General features: G+C 46.2%; 1 protein-coding gene across 6 annotated transcripts in view; it reads left to right on the top strand.

The window, feature by feature from the left end:
* Positions 1 to 21,458, top strand: part of MYSM1 (Myb like, SWIRM and MPN domains 1) — a 1,148,256-nt gene that overhangs the window by 117,534 nt on the left and 1,009,264 nt on the right. For 3 of the 6 annotated variants that reach the window (XM_069642082.1, XM_069642081.1, XM_069642080.1), the window contains exons 2-3: positions 13,424 to 13,494; positions 17,435 to 17,453. In XM_069642082.1, coding sequence (XP_069498183.1) covers positions 17,437 to 17,453 — 17 coding nt within the window. In that variant the 5' untranslated portion in view covers positions 13,424 to 13,494; positions 17,435 to 17,436. Of the gene's footprint in view, positions 1 to 13,423; positions 13,495 to 17,434; positions 17,454 to 21,458 lie in introns of those variants that run through there. The other 3 variants (XM_069642083.1, XM_069642079.1, XM_069642084.1) reach the window with 2 other exon arrangements.

Below are 21,458 nucleotides of genomic sequence, written 5' to 3'. Positions count from 1 at the left end.
GCAACAGTTTACGCTGCACATCACCTCCCCTGCTTCCTGCTGTGATTTGCTCCAAGATAACACATTTCAATTGTGCAATGGTGTGTCGTGCTTCAGTAAAGTGTAGTGATACTGGTGACTTGAGACTCTTAGTACGAATATTCGATTTGTGTTCAGACCATCTAACTTTAACTTTTCTGGTGGTCATGCCTACGTATTATAACCCACATGGACATTTTAAAGCATAAATAACATTTTGAGCATCACATGTGCATGAGTGTTTGAGAAAAATGGGTTTACCAGAGTGGGGGTGTGATATGCTGTTGCCTTTAATGATGTTACCGCAATGTTGGCAATTGTAACATGGAATGGCTCACCCCCTGTGCCCACACAGCGACTCACCCCTGCTAACTGTTCGGTTTCACTGTGTCTATGTACTTTTTGCTGCTCAGGGGCGGTACTCACTGTGGTTCTTATATTTGTCGGCTTTAGCTGTGTGCCCCAAGGTCTCTCTACTCCCAAACCGGTATTGTGTGGTGGGGCACCGGCAGTGTGTCTCTCCAGTCCTTATGGGAGCGCACTTTCCGCCCATCCACAGGAAAAGGATTGATGTTCCTGAATCACTCACTGGATTCGGCACGGGGGAGCCTGACGCTCCGGACTTATTACTCGTGTAGTTTTGCAAATGGTGTACGGATTACAGTGCCCCGTTGTGTGGACTTCCTTCACATCAGAATGCGTGGCGGTTGGTTGTGTGGAAGGGTCTTGTGGAGGACTTCAGCGTCTCATGGCTGGGCCCTGAAGTGGATTCTGGAGGCTCTCCCCAGTGTTGTTTTACCCCCGCAGGTGGTTCCCGCAGAGTCGGACGGGGCACACTGACCTCATTCTCCAGCTGCACTGGCTATGTCACCCCACCGCCGGATTGTCTTCCTACTGCGTCTGGGCAGGGTTCACGGACCACTTTCACGCTGCCATGCACCTGTGGTTTTATGAGCGTCTTGTTATGCTCCCGGGGCTTTGTAGTGTCGACTGCACCTACCTCGTGCATCGGGGACCAGCTCCGGGGCTCAGGATCTTCGTAGCCAGCTGTATGTTGGTGTCTGCAGGCTAGGCACAAACCTCTCCCACCTGCGCGCCAGCCGCTTTCACCAGCGTGCACGGGGCATTGGATGTCCGTTGGGAACCACCAGTAAGACGGAGAGCAACACCCAAACCGCCGCGTATCAGGGCGGCGGCCAAGGACACCTTGCAGTGCCGCACTCCGCTGCAGAGCAGTCCTCTGTGCAGTGGGGCGCTCAATGTCAACTGTCACGTCCTGCCCCTTGGTTCCGCAGCTTCAATGGTCCGGTCCTGCTGCGCCGCCCTTGGTTCCCCAGTCCCAGCAGCAGTCCCCAGCTCAGGGATGCGATGCGTACAGTGTACCTCCGGGCACCGGTCTTCGGGAGGCACCACTGCTGTGTCGCAGATAGGTTTCGCAGGACGCTACGGGATTTGCAGGTGAGGTTTGAGGTGCCGCCAGGGTTGTTCTAAACAGGCGGTGCAAGCCCTTCCGAAATTCCACTTTGTTCTCTGCTCGGGCTGCCGTTGGGATTACGTTTTGTACTCCGTAGCCTCTGTGTGCCGGGCTGCGAAAACAGATCTCACGCGCGGCTATCTTGTTTCTCCCTCGCCAAACAGCAGGCTGAGTTTCAAGGACCATTTGCCTTGCACAACACATGCTGTTTGTACAGATTTCACCAGCTACAGATGCCGCAGGGTGTGTAGCACCAGTAGTGATCTTTGGGTGTCGATGATAATTTGATATCAGGCTGGAATATCAGGATGTATGCAGGCGGCCACGGGAGCGAAGAAGGCTCACGTCTACATTTCTTCACTGCTAGCCACGGCCCCCTTCTATGTGTGATATTGATACAGCCTCGAGAGCTATTTGCCTGGGAGTTGACATGGCCATACAGCCTGGGCCAGTGCTACTAATTTTAATAAAGATGTGCACAAAAAAAATGTTGCTCTTCCTTTTTGAAGGGACAGATTTGTTTCACTCATCTACAGATGAAGAATTGACCAAAAATAAGGCCTCTACGTTAACTGCAAAGTCTTTGACGTTCCTTACCAAGGCTCCCCAGAAATCTTTTCCACCTTCTAAGCAATCTGGATCTGAGTTCAGGTCAATAGGTTTTGCGGTTTTCGTGGCTGCCATGAAAGAATAAAGATCGGTCTCCTAGCAGACAAAGCTCAGTCTCTTCTACTACTGACGCAAAGCATCAATGAAGTTTCTGTCCACATCACTCACACATTCCCGGTAGGGGGCAGAGTAATCGAGTACCATCACAACTGGCATTTCATTTCAGAGGATTGCTGTGTCATCCTAGTTGTGTCTTGGGGCTACCGTTTACCCATCCCCACCCCTTTTCCTCCTTCATCTTTTCCCCTCCTTCAAGTGGGTTCAATAGCTCTATTTCTAGAGGTGAACAACCTGCTTCAGATTATGGCCTGTGGTAGAGCAGAACTAGGAGACGGACAAGGTGGTATTGTTTTTAAAATTACTCTTTATTTTTAAATCCGTAAAAACCTAAGCTGCTCCTTACTATAAGGTGCTTTGGACCACTTATATAAAGAAAAGGGTAAACTGGGTGCTCGTCAGGATGTCTGTCACAAATAATAAAGTCCACTGTCTTCGTTTTGTCCCGACGACTTATTAAAGGAAAACATAAACTAAATCTGAAAACAGTTGGACTTGGGCTCTACGCAAATGACTGGTGGTTGGCTTCTGACCACCCCTAGTGTTGGGTCTTTTCGAATACAGGCCCCTCGCCCCAGATCTTATCTTTGGTTCAATTCAATCCAATAAATGTCTCTTTCACCCTATCCTTGGCAGGTTTTCCCTCCTCTGCACGTTTGGGTTTCCAGTCTCTCACCTGACCTTGAGGTTTTGTTACTTTAACCCCCACCTTGGGGTCTCGGATCTCTGTCCCTGCCATGGGCTTTTCTCTTCTCGCCACTTGGAGCCACTGCATACCTCTGTTTGTGCGTCAGTGGCTCGGAGGGAGGAGGCAGGGTCCTGCTGCCGGCCCCCCCCCCCATGAGTCAAATACTGGGAGGAGCTTTGCTCTTCTCAGGGCTCCTGCAGGGCCCTGGGTTTGTCGTCTCTCCTTGCCACTTCTTCAGCGGACGCGGTTTTGCGTCACACCTTCCGTCTACCTTTCCTGACTCCTGGAGCTTAGGTTTGCCTGCATTCCGCGGGCTCTCCGTAGTCTATCTTGTGACACCTGGCATACGCTCTTTGTCTCACAAAAAATTCAGGTTAGTGGTTTATTAGTGGCTAGCCTATCTATCCCCTAAACCTAGATAAGCATCCCATCAGCGCTGACTAGGGCCAGGGACCACACAAGGAATTAGATAGAATGGTTGGTGGGCAAGTAGTTCTAAGTTACATATAAGGTAACTCTAAAAAGGAAATGAAAACAAACCACTAACCTGCTTTTTTTTTTGTGAAAACCATTTTGGGTGTATTGTTAGGTACAAGACCCATCAGTAGTCCTCCTAAGTGTGTTTTTGTACGCTCCTTGTCTGGCCACACTTCACAGGAGGAGAGTCCAGCCCTTAGGTGTTTCTGCTGGCTTCTTTCTCCCTCTTGTTCAATAGAGACTGCCTCTTTATCTTTCTCTCTACAAGTGGATGGGAAAATCCAGTCTTTCTTCGCTCCCAATGCAATGCCTTCACTCGGACGGTCAGAGACCACACCAGCCAGTCCAAAAGGATTTTTCCAATCATTTCAAAAGTTCACACTTGTATAGCCAACTAAAGGAATTGGACTTTCAGAATGCACAGAATTGATGTTATTCCCCATCGGGGAATCTCCTACCCCCAGTAGGATCACGTCTGCCTTGTCCCCTTGAGGGTGTTGATCTCACCTCTCTAGTCCCCATAGAGGTAAGTCTCCCTTGGGGATGGTTGGGGATGAGTACCCTGGATGAGTCACAGACCGTAGCGGAAGTCCCCTCTTTCCCCTCTCTCCCCCCTCCCCCACACAACCACTGAAAGAGGAAGCTGGTTTTACTCTCTTCGAAGTAACAGCTTGTTTACGTCATCGGGCGGTACATGTTTACCCATAGCTGGACAACTGGCTGGTACGTGCAGAGCCCTTTCCACAAGCTCAGCAGTCACTTCAACTTCTTTTGGATTTACTTTTCAAATTGGGTCTGTTGGTCAATGAGAAGAAATCTTGTCTCAGACTCGAGACATCTGGTTCATTTGGTTCTGATGGCATGCAAGCAAGCAAAGGTTTACCCCATTGCAGAGAGGTTGTGGGATACCAAGTTGGCTACCATCCTTTTCTAAATATTCAACCAACCTCAGCCTGGTGATTTCGGCAGTTCTAATATTGTCTTGCATTCTGGCCGTGCCCTCTGCTTGACTGTAGACGACATGTCTTCACCTCCATTTAACTTCCTGCTGGAATTAAGAATTGGGCAAGCAGTCTGTCAAAATACCAGTCTCTTCAGAATTAAAAAGCAACCAAGGGGTCGAGCAATGACTGCAATCTTCTGAGGGGGGTGCTTTTTCAACTCCTCACCAACAGGTATTGACCTCAGACTCACCCCTGTTTGGGAGCTATACTGGGTCAGCTTCAGACAGATTCACTGTGAACTCAGGAGAAGACCCTCCACATACATTTAGTTAAACCTCTGGAAGTTTTCAGGGCATTGAACTAATTTCTTCTGGTCATCAAGAATTCTGTGATGCTCATAAAACAGCATGATTGCTAGGTTGTTATTTACACAAACAAGGTGAAACAAGATAACCTCCTCTTTGACAGCTGGCCACCTAGATCTGTGAATAGTCGATTCAGCATCAGAGAGCACTTCAATCTCTTTATCTAGAGGGAGATCTAAACGTGTAAGCGGACGTACTCGCTCGCATCAAGAATGGGAGCTAAAGGAGTCTATAGTGCGAGACGTTTTTTGTGTTTGGGGAACACCAGCGAGAGACTTATTTGTGACTGTCCAGAACCACAAATGCAGACGTTATGCGTCCCTAACGAGACTGCGGGACGGATTGTACATTTAATGGAATTACAAGAATTTGTATGAGTTTCCTCATGTCCCTCTAATAATGAAGGTCATGTCAAAATCTCGCACCTAACACTGTTGCATTCTGATATTAATAAACCCAATAAACCCAAACAGGTCAACAAGGCTTCGGTGTTCAGATCCTAGGAGGGCCCTCTACCTCTATCAGTCTCCCCGGATCTCCTCACCCAACTGTTTATCAGAGGAAACTGTAACATTATCCCAGCAGCCAGGAAAGCCTCTATGTGCCCTAATAGAACAGCAAATTAATGTGTGTTTGTTACTGTATGCAAGAGCATGTTTTCTGTTTAATAATGGACTTAAACTCTCATCCAGTGAGCAAAAGGCATTTTGATATCCTTCTTGGTTTGTATCCTCTGGTGTCTATACAACACTCTTGGTATTTGAATGTGGTATTAGCTGCTCTAGTTCCTAAACATTGTTAACCCATGACTTCAGCTGATGGAAAATTGGTAATGTGACGCGTTAAGCTGCATTCTTAGTGGTGGTTACCTCGGCCAGAAGGATTAGCAAAATTCAGAGCCTTGTTATGGAGGTTATTCTAAGAACACATTCAAATGTTCTGCCTGAGGATGTCTCTTCGTTGCATATCAATCGGGAGGTTGACGAGCCCCTTTATTAAATTATAATTTTGTTTTCTCTTCTTTCCGCTCAGTCCAATTGTGAAATAACACTTCATTGTTTAGAAGTTAGACGAATGCTAAAATGTTACCTTGATCGTTCTAAATCTAGCAGAATGCTTTTCATTGGTTGTAGCTTGTATTCTAGAATCATACAGGCTTCAAAATAAACAGTTCCCAAGGGCCTTCATGTGCTTGTCTTTGGAGGCAAGACTACAGCTATGGCATACTAAAGGAACATTCCATGAGATGTCATCAACCGAGCGGCTACCTGGGCCTATCCAGCTTTTTCTATGGGATCAGTTATTTCTATTGAAACCAATATATTAATAGATCCAATATATCTCTGCAGCGCAATGAGCTATCCCTCTAAATGTAGCTTTATATATCTGAAGAGCTGGTTCCATCGCCTAGCCCACATAATTTGCTGAAAAACTCATTATACCTATATTTGCCTGCATACAGGAGTTAGCAACCTTCTTCAGATGGCCCGCCCAATTTAATTTTTCTCAGAAGCAAGCTCCTAAGTAGTCAGAATGGTTTGCTTGTATCCTGGTATCACCATTACATGTGATTTCTGTATATTTACTATAATTTCTCGGTCAATCATAAGATTAGAATAGATATCAATTAAGGTTTGCAGAGCTTTTGGGTGTACTTGGGCTAACTGTTTCGACAGCCTTTATTAATAACTGGACCATCATACTTTGCATCGGAGGTACATCAATATTGTAAGTTATTAATACCTTTTTGTCACGGATGGCACACATCACTTCATAGACTAAAGAAGGGACCAAGGGTTTTTATTTTAATCCCCCCCACTCTCTCGTCTCTTGTGGGATGTCCTCGCTAACCCAAGAATTCATAATTCTGTTGTTAGCGCTACCGACCGGTAACCTGTACTGTCCTAAAGCTGCCTTTTGCTAATGGTGACTCCCATTGCTGGGTATCTGAACTCCTTTTAGGGACTTCCTTACTTTCCCTACTCTAACCATAGCTTAGTCTTCTAATTGCTTTATGGATTGTGCCTTGCACTTTCTCTGTTGGACTCAATCTAGTTCAGACGCGCTCATGTATACGTCTTTCCCTCTACTCTCACTGTCTCCCTTCCAGTTTACTCCGCCCACCTGTCTGCTGTCTGTCTGCTATTTCACTCCTCCTTCTTCTCGCCTCCACACTTTGATGTAACATCTCCCACAGGCTACACTCCTGCCGCTCGTGCCCTCCTTGTGCTGCTCGTGCCCCAGCTCTGACACCGGCTCCAGCACTGCTGCTCATGCCCCAGCACCCACACCCCTCCTTTCACTTCATAATGACTCCCTACAGTAACCTCTTGCCACACAAACATGCACACTCATACTGCAGTATCTTTGTACACAATACACCAACACCTCACCTTATCCACAATCTGCCTCCACAATACGCTGTTTAGCCTTCCTCCTAGTCTCTTGGTCTACCTCCTTCTCACATGAAAATCCTGCAGCTTCCTGTATCCTCCTTTATACTTCTGTGGTGTACCAGACGAATATGTTGGACTAATTATTGACATGTTACCATGATGGTTATTAAAACAAAATGCTTATCTAGCCTTACTCCTCTGAAAGCAGTTCCCTTCCTGGTAAACTAAAACTAATGGTGCTTGCCCAATGTCCCAAAAGAAAAGTCTTTAGTCCAAACCCTATTCCGCTAACTATGCCTACCACTTAAGTAAACTTAAACAAAAAGGAGGATGACGGAGCAATGTCCTCTGTGATTGGCTTCTGCCTGGCCCACCACTTGGATCGCTTCTCCCTGTCCCAGCACTCGGACCTGTTCTCCAAGAAGCAGGTTTTAAACGTTGGTCAAAGTTCATCAGTTACTCGCAGTACAGTCCTCAACCTACCTGCAGGTTCTGTATGCCACGGTTCTCAATGTTTATATAAACTTCAGACGGTTTTCTTTTCCTCAGAAAAGACAAGGTTTTCTTTACAAAACTCCACCATTTCCCACTTGGTGCTTGAACGTGCCCTTGTCTTTTTCTGAACTAATTGAACACTCCAGGTTCTCTTACCATTTTACCATTTCTGTTCACTAGGTTTCTTGTTTATAGGACTCCCTAGAGTCAGGCCCTCTATATGGCTTGTGGCAGACCCTCGTTATGGTGTCTGTCTGTTTGGGTTTTCTGGGCTCCCGTAACCCTTGTGGCTTCACCAGCCTTTAGCATAAATGTCTTTTCCATGAGCTCCCCAAAGCCCTCTGGCCCCCTGATAGGCTTGCCTTTTCTCTATTCTGATTTATCTGGCTCCCGTAACCCTTGTGGCTTTCCCAGCCTCGATTCCCACCGTTATCTTGGTTCGGGGCATATGTATTAATGATGCACAACTCTCTATTTTCTATCAATCACCGTATCGGCACCATCCTCCCGTCAGACTCCACAATGGACTGTAACAACTGAAAGGGGACATGTGGTGTTATCCAAGTAATTACCCCTCTGGCGTATGCTGAATACGTTGCCCCTATGGTGGTCCTCTTCCATTTTTTCCTTATCACATCCTGTTTTTCTTTCGTAAGGTGAGTTTATTGTAATAGGGTGATGTCTATTCTCTGCCTCCTTAGATACATCATGATCTTATTCCTCTTCAGGTAACTATTGAGCCCCCTGGCATTCTAGGTTGCTCTTCCGTGCCCAGTCCCGCCTCAGTCTTCCCTTGTCCTCCCCTTCATGCGCAGTAGCACATGGGTGTAAGCTCGTTCCCTAACTGATTCTTCAAACTCCCCATCTCCCTTCCCTCCCCCCTCTTGCCTGACCCCAACTGTCACTCTCCCTGCTCCCCCCCAACTTCCCAAAACTGTTGCCCGTCACCCCTCCGCTCCTCCCTATTTATAACCTCAACTACCCCCCCCCCCAACTCCCCAACCAGTTGCCCAGCTCCATCCCTGGATCTCAGGCTACCCCGCATCTAGTCCCTTTCTACGGCCTAGCCGATACTCAGAACCCAGCACGGGGATACTATACTACTAATATCCTAACTAATCCAACTACTGGGGGTAAGAGTGCGTCTCCTCTGCTTCTTCTGCATCGGAGCTACAGTTTGTCATCCGTTTATATATTTTAAGTACCGCATGACTCTCCCATCTCCGTCCAACTACATTTCCATATATATTAGTCCAAAGGTCAATATATGTGCTGTACTTATCTTCTTAGTATCTATATGTCCGCCCGTACGGCCCTGAAAAGGTACCGGTTCAGTTCTCCGTCTCGTGCTCCGCCTGGTCTCCCGATCCTGACGGACAGTTCCTTGCATCAAGCCATGCAGACACATCCTCTGGAGATAAAAAAAAAAAAGGCCTTGTTCTTATAGAGCACTTTCATCTTTGCCGGATACAGCAGCATGTATCTGTGGCCCGCCTCCCGCAGCCTCCTCTTGACCGCAACATAGTTCATACGCTGGCTCTACACCAAGAGGGTGTAGTCCGGGTTCGCAGTAATGGTCACTGATGTTCCGCTTATCATCCCCCCTTTGCGGCAATGCTCCAAGACCTTCTCTCTGTCCTTCAGTATCTTAGCGATGATTGGACGCGGGGGGGGCTCCCGGTGGCGGCTTCCTGACCAAGGCTCTGTGCGCCCGTTCCACTGCAAACCCCTGGCTGAGTGCACCGCCGGTTATCTCTTGCAATAACATGTTCTCAACGTAATTTGTTGGGTCCGGTCCTTCTTCGCCTTCCGGAAGCACCACAATGCGTATGTTATTTCTGCACGCACACCCTTCTGCTTCTTCAGCTCTGTTTTCGAGGTTGCACACCTGTTGTTGCAACGTGTGGATCTCTTTTGCATTGGTCGAGCATGTGCTTGTGTTGGCTTTCAACTCCTTTTCCAAGCTTCCTGTGTGCTCGGCTAGCGCTCGGACATCTTGTAGATTCACATCCACCCTGACTGCGTCAATCCTGAATTCAAGAGAGGTCTTCAATTCCAGGATGGCAGCGCCCATCTTGCTCTCCCAAGATACTTTTAATTCAGCTGTAGCATCTTGTATCCGTTTGTCGTTGCGTGCTGTGGTTTCTTCCTGTTGTGTGCGCTGTCCATTAGGTCTAGCCCCTTCTGTTGCTGGTGATGATTTAGCGAACTCCTCTAGTGTTGATTGTTTCCCTTTGGCTTTGGTCAACCTAGATGCCATCTTCGCATATGTAAAGACGGTTGTGTCAGATGCTACTCAGCGCCAGGTTGTGTATGGTCTTATCTACAGTGCGAGGCCAATGCTTCCTGCGCCTTATCAGACTTTCCAGTGTTGATCGGCAACTGTTATTCACTGCGTGTTGCTGGAGGCAGCACACTGCCCCGATCTGCGTGACTCATTTACATAGAGGCAGCTACCTCCATTGCCTCAGATTATCGTAACTACTTCCCATAGATTGGGCTGCAGTGTGCCCCCTCTTATCACAGTGTCCGATCAGCCCGTTCTTTGGCACTATAATGGGTGCTGTCACAGGCTGTTTATCCAGACTGGGTGGTGTCTCTCCTGCATTAAGTACATTTAGCGCTTCCGTGATACTGCTCCTTTGTTATCTGGGCAAGGGCCCTTCATATTTCAATGCGGGCATCCTTCACTATAGGTTGCCAGCCATTTTATGCCGCATTGTGTGTCATTGCCTCATTTTGTAGTGGCTCGCAGGCCAACGCTTTGAAATGCCGGGCCTCACACTGCGATGCTGCTCCGTCTGAGTCAGCTGGTCTGTGATACGATGTGTCCCTTTGATTCCCTTTTTCGTTTGTTCCTCAGGGCCGGGGCACCACGCAATAGGCTCGTTTTCCTTGCTTTTTTGCTACAATTGTAGCAGCGTCTCACCGCCGGGCCCGGCTTCGCTAGTAGATCAGCTGTGTTGCTGATACAGTTTCAACTGCAGGGCCCAGCTAGCGCACTCCCTTCAGCGATCTCTTCCATCAGCTGGAGGCTTCCCGTGCCTCACTTCGGGTGTGCGACACCAGGCTTCGCCATTACACACATGGGCAAGAGCGTACCTCCCTTTACAGCACGGTTTCCGACGAGGGCGCTCTCGCCATGAAGCTTAATATGGTGCCGGTGTAGTCCGGTAAGCGGTCCGCCGAAGTCAGATTTAAACGTTCTGAATCTGGTCTCTTTGTTGCAGGCGGCCGCTATTTTCTCCATGTCACTTTCGTTTCTCCGCTATCTTCCGCAGAATTTCTTGCAGTGGCCACGCCGACCGCACAGTGTCTCAATGTATCTCCTTGTGTCCCGGGATTTCATGCACGTCATCGGTGGCTGTGGAGTCTAAATTCATGCAGGTTTTTTCCAAATAACAGTCGGATCAGCAGGAGCTCTAGCTAGATCACATCCTTCTACATGGCCTGCAAGCCACGCCCCCCAAAACCTGCACAGTTACTGATTTAGAACAAGCAAGTTTTAAGTGCTCTACAGAAGGAGAGGTACTCGTCCATGACTCTTATTGATAGCGTAGGTGTGTTCCACAACCTGGGGGCCATGATTGAGAATGAACAGCCTCCCAGTCGTTTCCGTTGATACCTCGCTATCTTAAGGAGTAAGTGCGAGGTGAAGCGGAGCTGTCTAGCTAGACAATAGCATACTATCCTATTTATTAATATTGTAGGCCAACATTGTGCACAGCCCGGTTGGTGACACAGAGCATCTTAAACTAGATTGGTGCCGCCACCGGGAACAGTGCAGGCAATGCAGAAGGGTTGTAGAAGGGGTCAGATGCAGTGCCATAAGTGCCAGTCTTGCTGCTGAGTTCTGGAGCACCTGCATACACTGAATCTGATATTTGGGTTGTCCCAGATATATCCTGTTGCAGTAGTCCAGTGGTCAATGTTGGCACACTGGTGCAGGCCAGTTATAGTACTACCATGGACATGATCATATCTTCCACCGATCGCATGGAAGTTTTTATGTTTGGGGAAATAAAATATAATGACCCCAAAAGTACAGTATACTTACATTGCTTCCTCGTGGCAGATAAACATGTGGGGGACATAAAGCAAAGAGGTCTGCTTACCAATGTGAGCAATACTTGAGGGCCTGCAATGTAAGAGAATCAGACAAGGAGCATGATGTGCAGAAGTCCTAAGCAACAGATAAACCATGTCCAAGGTTATTTCCCCTAAAATAACTCAGCTTTCCATTCTTTGTCTCACCCTTCCTCGCCTCGCCAGCTACACTGCCATCCTTTTAAAGTCCTCACTTCAGGGTATCTCTTCTCCTCACTCACCAGACTGCTTCCTTCCGAGTGGGCCTTTCCGGTTGGTCCATTTTACCTTCCATTACAAAGTGTTCTTTGCCCCTCCAGCTGCAGGTCTTTTGGCCCTCTTGATTTCGGTTTGGGGTGATGTGATAGTCTCCGAAGGTATAGCTATAGAGATAAAGTATCATCCAAATTTAACGCTGGGCTGTCATTCCCACCATCTTGGCACAGTGAGTTATTAGCACAGACATTACCATACAACGTATACCTCTTTGGTGATCAATGCTTGGTAGTCTCCCTTATAGGCTTCTGATTGGTCAAAAAGATACGTGACACAGTGGTTTCTTCAAAGATGCACAAGAGTTATGGCACCAATGGCTGTTTAATTGGCTTCTAAGTTAAATGGGCTTTTTTCCCATTCACAGGAGCCTCTACTAGAAGTCTTCAGTGGAGTAGTTGACGAGCTGCTTCATACTACTTTCCCAAGAACAGTCCTTGTCCCATGTGGTGCACTGGCCAATGTATGACAATCTCCCATCTCGCTTGTGACCCATATGGAATCTGTCATGGTGCTGTGATCATAGAGCAGGAGATGAAAACTTCTGTGGATCCACCTTCTATCTTCCCCAATCATAGACTGCAGTCAGCCATTGCTGTTCAATCTTACCTGCGCCACAACCCCTCTAGTGTTTCATGTAAGGCTTCCCCCTGATCCTACACTCCACTTGGAAGAGAAACACATTCCTTCCATTAACTTCTGGACTCCTAGTATTAACTTCTAATCTTGGAACAATATCCGCAGTGCCTCGGTTTGACTCTTGATATTCTTCCTGACCAGACCTCGGCCAATATCATCTTAGAGGAGCCTAGGTTCTTCCTACCCACAGTTAAACCGCCTTCCCTGGCAATGGAGCTAAGAATCTTTCACAGTTGCATGACCTAAAGATGGATGAAATATTCTAGGTTAATTGCTTGAGTGTAGTATCAGGCCCTTGCCAAGTGCCTTTCTACAGCACTCCCTAATGCTATGATGCCACCAGCTGCCGAATTTCCTGCACCTCTGGGTCCACGTCTATCTCCAATTCGTCTCACCACAGAATCGCACAGACTACAACATTTCCACTACATCCACCCACCAGAAATGTTTGTAGTGGGTGATTGGGGGCATTTAGTGGCTTTGTAAGGAATGCTACCGTGCTGTATTTTTTAGGGATGTCTTCAGTTGCAGGTGCATTGTGGTCATTTAAAATACAAGATTTAAACACACATCGAAGTTAAATTGCAGCACGGCTGTTGAATAAGTGCAACTTAGTTTTGAATAGATTTCCAGAATAAGATTTGTTTTGCCTTACATTTAAGATGAAAGAATTGGTGTGTGAAATGATTTTATTTAATTTCTTTTTCAATGACTTACTGGCCAAACCCCTGCTCTATTAATCAGTGTATAACATTCTTGTTGTGATTTGTAAGCATACTGATGTATTGAAAAATCAATGAGTTGCAACGTGAGCATCTTGCTTGTCTCTCTTCTTTTTTTAGCCATGGACCTTGGACAGCTCTATCAGTGAGGAGAACCGGGCGGTCATTGAGAAAATGTTAATGGAAGAAGAGTATCTTTTTTAACGTTGTTTTTGTTTTAACACTTATTTTGAAAAAAGTGGTTTTTTTTTTTGTTTGATTGTAAGAAGACGAATATTCTATGAGATGTATAGGCCTCATTACAAGTTTGGTGGTATCCTGGTGCTAAAGTCGTGGAATTGCCACCAAACTCAATTACTGTTACTGCCACTTGGTCCCGTAGAGTTACCACAAGTGGTGTGATTTCCCCATTTTTGGCGCCCATAGGACCCGATGCAGATTTTTATTTTGTCAGATTTACCGTTGGTGGAATTACTGTGCTGTAAATCCGTGCATTTTTTAAGTTAAAGTGGAGGATTTAACTCCAGCATCAAGTTGGAGGTGAATCTGCCACGTTTCCTCCGCAAATCGGTAGATTTAACTTGCAGTAATTCCTGCAGTGTAAAAATTATCATTTGGCAGTCCAGGAATTACTGCCACTTTTTTCACACATGGCCAAACTTGTAATGAGGAGTCTTAAAATACACCAAGGTGGGTATTGCAGGATATTTATGGATAATAAGAACATATGATGTCCTGCTAAATGTATAATTCTCTTTTACTCAAATGGCTATACTTGGGTAAAAAAATGCTGTCGTTGGTCTGTGAATCCGGCGGTATTGTATTTATTTTCTGCCACCGGCAATAGTACGGAAGATTTGATGGCAATCAAAATACAGAATGGTGAACATATATTTGCCTGTTTTTCCTCTAGCTGCATAAATTCAGCAGTGAAGAAAATACTGCAGCCGTAATATTTGTACATTTCAGGGGTACGGAGAGCAAATGCTGCACAAACCACTACTCTATCATTAATGGAGTCCATGGTGACCACACATTTTACATTGAAATTCTTTGCCCCTAGAGGTGATGGCAAGGTTTCTCTGAGATTAGCCAGACTATGTTCAAGAGTATAATTCGGAAGAACTGCTCATTGTTTTTTGAGTTTTGACAGCAACGACCTAGACATTAAGGTTTGCTTCAGTTTGTCAAAGAAATATGAAAAAAACAAGGCTCTCAAAAGCAGAATGGTTGGAAGCTGTTATAAAAGTTTACATATTGATAAAAACTGATTGGCCTGCTGCAAAGTACATAAAGGAAAACCAACTAAGTGGTAGCAGAATTGAATTCTGAAGGGTTCCGGGTTTTCAGGAATTAATAGGTTGTTCCTCCTGTCGCCTTGAGTTAAAATAATGTGAAATTTCCATAATCGCCATCTGGGTATCATCCTTAAGAAGTTAGCCAACCATAAGGGAACCTTTTTGGTGGTGGTAAGCAGGAGGAGGAGGAGTGTGAATTGAGAATTTATCCTCATTGAATAGTTCTAAACCAGAGAGATCTGGCCGTGGGTGCTCTGATCTTCCAATCTGTAGTCTGTGAAATGACATGGCAAATATTGCACACACTTGTTTCCATGCTCAGCAGGTGAATATAGCCTTGTTGTAGAGTCCCACTGAACCTCTAAGATTCAGGTCCCCATTTTAATATGGACTTTCAGGGAATAAGGCGTTGTTCCCAGTAAAACGAATGCTACAATACCATGCTACGCCATTGCAAACAACCACCACCATCCAATGCATGCACACAAAGGTTTGAGCACAGCAAACTGCTTGAGGAAACAGACTACATCTTTGGGGTACCCTGACCCGAGAGTCGAAGGGGCTTCCATGAATGCATAAACTGATTCACATCACCTTTTGAGCCTCTGGATGGAGTCACATAGAGGGGAAAAATAAATTGGTGATCAATGACTGGAAAAACAAATATGACAGCAAATTCCCTGTCCGTCACAGTTTAGGACATTCATCCTAACCGTTTGCAATTGATTTCGTCTGAAATTAAGAGATTTGTAGAGGGCACATGGAGTACCATAACACATTGGGGTTATGTTTATCATATCGTTTTTATAAACAATTTCAATAGCATGAAGACACCACCAACATTAGCACTTGCAGGCTGGTGAGTGTGATGAACCCTATGGATTCCCCACTGAATCCGAGCCTAAAGTCTTCTCTTGGGTGGTCAGTCGAAGGCAGCCACTACCTGATCCTAACGCTGGGGGTGGAATTAGTTGGGTGGATCACCTGGGAGGAGAAGGCCACCAAGGGAGTAGGATGACTCAGTTAGGAGAGGCGCATTATTCATCTTTTTCGGAGGGTGAGATTCCATAACACTGGGGACCGATCTATGTAAGTATCAGAGACTCAATGCCACTACTTCTAATAGTTATAATTCCCCCTTTGGTTGGTTCTTGATTTTAGAGTTCAAACCTTTCATTCATTTAAAGGCATCCTCTCAAGGTTTAGTCAAACCATTTAAACAAAGTGAACTATGGAAGGTTAAAAAAACTCAGAACATCCGAGACTTCAATCCCATAATGCTCCAAGTCATGGGACGAGGTTGAGGTGCTCAGAGGTGCCGAACCGTGGTATGCAGTCTAGTGGTTCTGTTGACCTACACCTGAGCAAGACTTTTTACTATTTTAAGCCCCTTCAGGTGCAGGCAATGAGAAGTAGACCGCAGCAGTGGGAGCAGCAGAAGCAGGAGGAAGATGATGCCGGGCCGCTGCTGTGTCACCAGTAGGTTGCAGTGCTGAAAGAGTAGTTTGTCGGGAATCCGAGTTGCAGAGATAGTGCAACAGGAACCGATGCCACGACCAGCTGTCCTTTAGTGGGGAGAGGCTCTCCTAATTCTGTGTCCTTTTCCGGTGGTTGACGTTCACCGGAATATGCGTGAAGCAAAGCAGGCTTCTTTTTGCAGAGGGCGCGAGCAACGGGAGTGTGACCGGAGCTGTCAGATGCCCAGGTCCTGACCAGAACAGAAGTTAAAGAATCAGCGCGTCGAATGGAGGCGCAGAGGAAAACTGGTGAGTTGGCCTTCGATAGGTAACCCCTAGGTGCTCCGCAACAGACCGCTGATTCAAAGTAATGGTCCTTAGTACCGAACTAATGATTTAAAGCATAATGCTTATATTGAATGAGACCGAGTGGAGAAACATTGTAACTCTCATTGTCAAAGTAAAGAGGGGACAATATCTGAACTAAATGAATGTAATCTAGGGAGATTACTTGAAAGGGATGATGAAACCCAGCATTACCTACGACAAAGAGAAGAAATTATAAATGAAAGAAGAAACATTAACAGCTAATTGATGTACATGGGGTCCCCAGGTGACAGAGGAGAGGCCCTCCTTGTAGAAATAATCATGGTGGGAGAGGAATATAACCTGCATTGCATGTTGCAAACAAATCGGTGGAACAAGCCTCATCAATGTGTATTGTGTCCTTATGGAAGAAGTTGTGAACCTCACCACAGAGTACTTGTAGTAGTGTTAGGAGTTTTATCCTGGTAGGCAAGTATACCAGGAAAGGGACTAGTAGAGGTTAATACTGGCAGGTTAGTGGACCAGGAAGAAGAAAAGTACTGCAGTGTGGTGGAAGGTTGTGCTGGAAAGTAAGTGTATAGTCTGATACTGTGTTATGATGAACTGTGTTAAAACCATCCTGACAAACTGTGTTGATGAAGAAGAAATGTGAGAGTGGTTATTCTTCAACAAAGAGAAATTATATTGAATACTGCCTGAAAGTGGAAAGACAGTCGTTTTGGTTTATCAAGCAAGATCTTTTGAAATTTTGACAAACATTTTTGAAGACTTATAAAGTCTGTTTAGTGACAAGACCAACCAAGCAGAACTTGACTTTTGGAAATCACCTTTTTAATTTGAACTTGGTTTTGAGAACATCCTACATTAATCCTGGGGAAGAGGATCTGATCATGGTAACAAGGGTACATGGTTAAAAATTTTGTTTGAATATAATTATTTTGTTGAGTTGAAAAAGTCACATGCCTGTATCATTTAGTTGTTGTATGTATAAGTGTGAGGGACAGGTACCTTTTTGATATTGGTGTTTTCCTTTACTCTTAGTTTAACAGGCATGCACATCTTCGTTAGGTAAGGGAAACCGAGGTGTTTTTCTCACCCTTATTTAATAAACTGGCTTCTTGGGAGCACTCTATTTACTTGTCCGTCTCGCATTTCTGACCTCTCACAGAAGTCACCAGCATCCAATTTTTTACTTTTGCCTGGTGGAATTCTAAAATGAAGATTAATATCAGTTAAAATGTCCTATATTCTTTGGTTTACTCTCCAGCTTGTAAATAAGTAAACACCGCCTGAAAATCATGCTTGGCAAATGGAATAAGCAGATTTCCTAGGAATCCAATAGTTTTACAGTGAATTCTATGCTGGCATAAAACAATATTTTTGAATTCGGACTGAGAAACACGAAGCGTGTATATGGTTCTCCTCACTTCTCGTGCTCTGCAGCAAAATTGCTTTGCGCCTTGTTTTTACACCTGTGCTGCTGCACCAGATTGAAAATGGCCTTCATTTTATCTGTGTACCATCCATAGGGCAATGGCCTTGTGGAATGATGTAATAATATGCTCAAGCATGGTGTAAATGGGACTGATGTTGGAGATGCAGTGTATAAAGTGCTGAAAATATTGTAATACCTCAGATTCTAACTATGGTAACACTATTTTTACTTAATTTGAGGTTGGACAACCACCTCTGCTTTCCCGAGTGGATCTCTGAGAAGTACAGAATAAAGTGAGGGAGAAACCTTTGTTCATGAAAGAATTTGATTAGAAGAGGAATGTGAAATCAATGTGTTTCAAAGTGGACAACTTTGTTTGGGCTATTCACCAGAACATGTGGACAAAGGCGTAACAACTAATCACAAACTTGTAAAGATTAAGGAAGCCCTTGTAAATGCTTTGCATACTGTTGAAGGGAAGGTACATTGATCGTGTAGCAGAGCATAAACAAGGTCCTGTTGTGATTGAAGGGAAGGCCACTGTAACACTTAACCCCTTTTAGATGCATGGTAGTTAACAGACATGACAGTTCCTGTGAGGGAATGGGCAATTGCAAATGGAGATGTGAGATTGATAAGCAGCAAGCGGTTTCCTCATAGAAATGTTGTGAATTTTGTGTTCACCTGCAATTTAAGTGAGGTTTCTGCAAGTACAGTTGAGGAAATGGTTGTGCTCAGTTCGTTGCCAGTTCGAGATTGTCAACCTGTACGTTGTTCTAGTGTACCTGTTCGATTTATGGGGCTGATGCGTCCTTTTCCTTCCATGCTGTTATTTCTTTTTCCTCCGTCTTAGTATAATGATATTTCTGAGGCTTGTGGTTCTAGTTAGAATCGCATGCTGTGCATAGGCTGACATCTAATGGTGAGTGCAGAGTATTGCTTCTTGTGAATCTTCGAAAAGGAACGTCGACTGGGCGTGCCTGTAATACTATTCCTGTGTGACTTGTATTGAACCCCTGATCCTTAATGCATCAAGGTCCCTCCAATTGTTTTTTTTCTGACAAGGAACATGAAGTGATGCGCGAGTACAGAAGATAAAGCAGGTGTTAGACGTCTATGTACCTTCAACTCCAAGTAGGGGAAGGGCAGGCACATGTGCATAGGCTAGCAATCAGCATCAGGAGGTAGTGGTGGGATATTAGAAGGTACAGCACCAAAAAGACTAATCATAGTCTTCAGAAGAATGGGAAACTAGGACTGAGAAACAATGAGGCTTCAGTGGGTGAGGACAAGTAAAGGTCTTTGGGCCTACACCCATACTCTTAAAGACCCATCAATCAATGGATTGAATTCAGGAGTTACTTGCACTCTTGCTTTCTGACACAGAGGGGTCATGGTGATTATTAGAAACATTTATTCAAGTGCAAAAAAGGAAAAGAAAACCCTATGTCACCCTAATTCTAAGAGGTGTGTCCCTGCCTCAACTGAAATAACTACTGTCAGGATGTACAAAGCAAAAGTCTCAATGTCCAAATGCTAAATCTGTCCCTAACACTCCAAGTTTAAACTAATTGAAGAGAGGGTCTTTGAAGCCCGAAGGTAGAGGCGCCCTTCCCCTGGACAAGAACGTTCTAGAATCTTCAAATCTTGAAGTATTGGGGAATATCTCCCTTTCCCCGGCCTCGTTCAGGCTTCTTGTAAAGTTCAACAATTGTTGGTAGGGGGAAGGAGGGGATTCTGCCTCCTGTTGGCCCTTCTCGGGCTTCTTTTCTGTGCCTGGGTCTCTGACCCTGATTTGCAGGCCTGGTTCCTTTTCACCAGGCACAGTTGCAAAAACAAAAGGTGTTTGGATGCATTTCAAAGTGGAAGGGGGTCCTTGAGCCTGGTTGTCAGACCTGATTTCCTCTCTACCGGGGACTGCGACGAAGAACAGCCTGGATGCACCCTGAACGAAAGAATGCTTCCTCCATAGCAAAGTTTCATCTTCCTTAAATATCAATGGTCCGTCACGCTTGTATAACACTACGGGATGGTAGGGAGACAAAGACCCAACTATACAGGTAAGGAAAACTGGGCAGCCACTCTCACAAGTCCCAACCGTCATTGTCAGAACCCCAGAGCCACCACATTCCACAAGGGAGCTGTGACATCACCAGCACTCTATCCACGCACAAACCCCATTACTACACTCCCTCCCTTAAAAACACACAACACTAAGAACGCAAAGGGAACGGTGACCAGCACTGTTAACATTCCGTCACGCACAAAGACACGCACCAGAGCTTCTATACAAAGCAGCCAACAATGTAAAAGAAAACCCAGCGCAGGAAGAACAAAAGGGAAAAACCTTTTACCAGGCCGACCGGACCAACAAAATGCCAGGATCCCTTGGAACATACACACCATTCACACTCACTCTCTCCTCACGCAAACTAAACGGAAGCAATGCCCACCAATGTGGAAAAAGGACAAAACTTCCCTCCCCAAACTCACCCTCCGACATAAAAACCAGCAAAGACCCAAAAGAAAAACTGCACAACCGCCTGTCCCAAGCTGCCCCTCAGGCCTTCTACACCCAAGCATAGCATACTATGTTCAGAGAACGTTCTCTAATCTAACCAGCGAAACCAAAAATGAACTGACACTTTCCACCCTGGGCTGTCCCCCCCCACCCCCCCAGAGCCTCAGACCTGCCACGTAGGATCAACAAATCAAACCATCCTAGACATCACAACATCATCAACTGACACACCCCTTTATATTCGTTGGCATTTTGCACCAGCAGACCAAAACACTGTTCCCAACCACATCACCCACTTTACGTCTCCTTGAAAGTAGGTAAACTGGGGTGGGGGGGGCGCTGTTGCGCAGCAGGCTGATGTGGATGTGAGCTTCTCCCGCTCTGACGTGGCCACCTAAATCCAGGCTGTAACATCTTGGTTCCCCGGTGTGCTGACTACGGACACCCGCACTTTTGGTTGCTGGAAGAGTGCGGCTATCATCTGCTCCGGTTTTGTAGGAAATTGGACCCTGAAAACAGATCCCTGCCCAACACGGCAAACGGCGCCATCTTGGGATCTGGACCCGAAAAGCGCCGCCTTACTGCAGGGTGGCTCAAAACCCCCCGCCTCCTGCACACTGCGGGGCTGCATCCCACTGAAATCAAGGACAGCAGCTGGAGCCCTGCCGGCAGACTTATACGCCTAGGGCAAAGATGAACAAAGCAGAGGCCTCGGTATGGCCAGCTCTGCTGGGGAGCGGCTGATCGTCTGAGCCCGGTCTCCGTTTTCATGTACTGCGGGTAATGGGCGGACCATAATAGAGACGACGGGGTGCCCGGCGGAAGCGAGGGCGCTCGCTGCAGCCCAGCTCTTGAATACACATGCCCGGAGAAACAGCAGACACAAGGTGAGGAGCAGCCCTTCCCTGCCCTACATCCTAACGGGACATCATGAAGTAGCAGAACCACACTGGAGGGTTATTGCCACAGAGGGTACGCCACCTTGGCCTGGGGAGAGACTGCCCTGCCACGACCAGACTGGGACTGCCTGAAGGGAAACGTGCCAAGACCCCACCTCCGTCCATGTGAGTGGAATGAAGACTATTTCAGTAATGGCCCCCACTAAGGCCCAGGGAAG

This window comes from Ambystoma mexicanum, chromosome 1q, assembly GCF_040938575.1.
Source record: "Ambystoma mexicanum isolate Mex_15411 chromosome 1q, UKY_AmexF1_1, whole genome shotgun sequence".
In the NCBI taxonomy this organism is placed as follows: domain Eukaryota; kingdom Metazoa; phylum Chordata; class Amphibia; order Caudata; family Ambystomatidae; genus Ambystoma; species Ambystoma mexicanum.
Note: the sequence above shows the minus strand (reverse complement) of the source record. Positions and strands in the feature narration are given on the sequence as shown.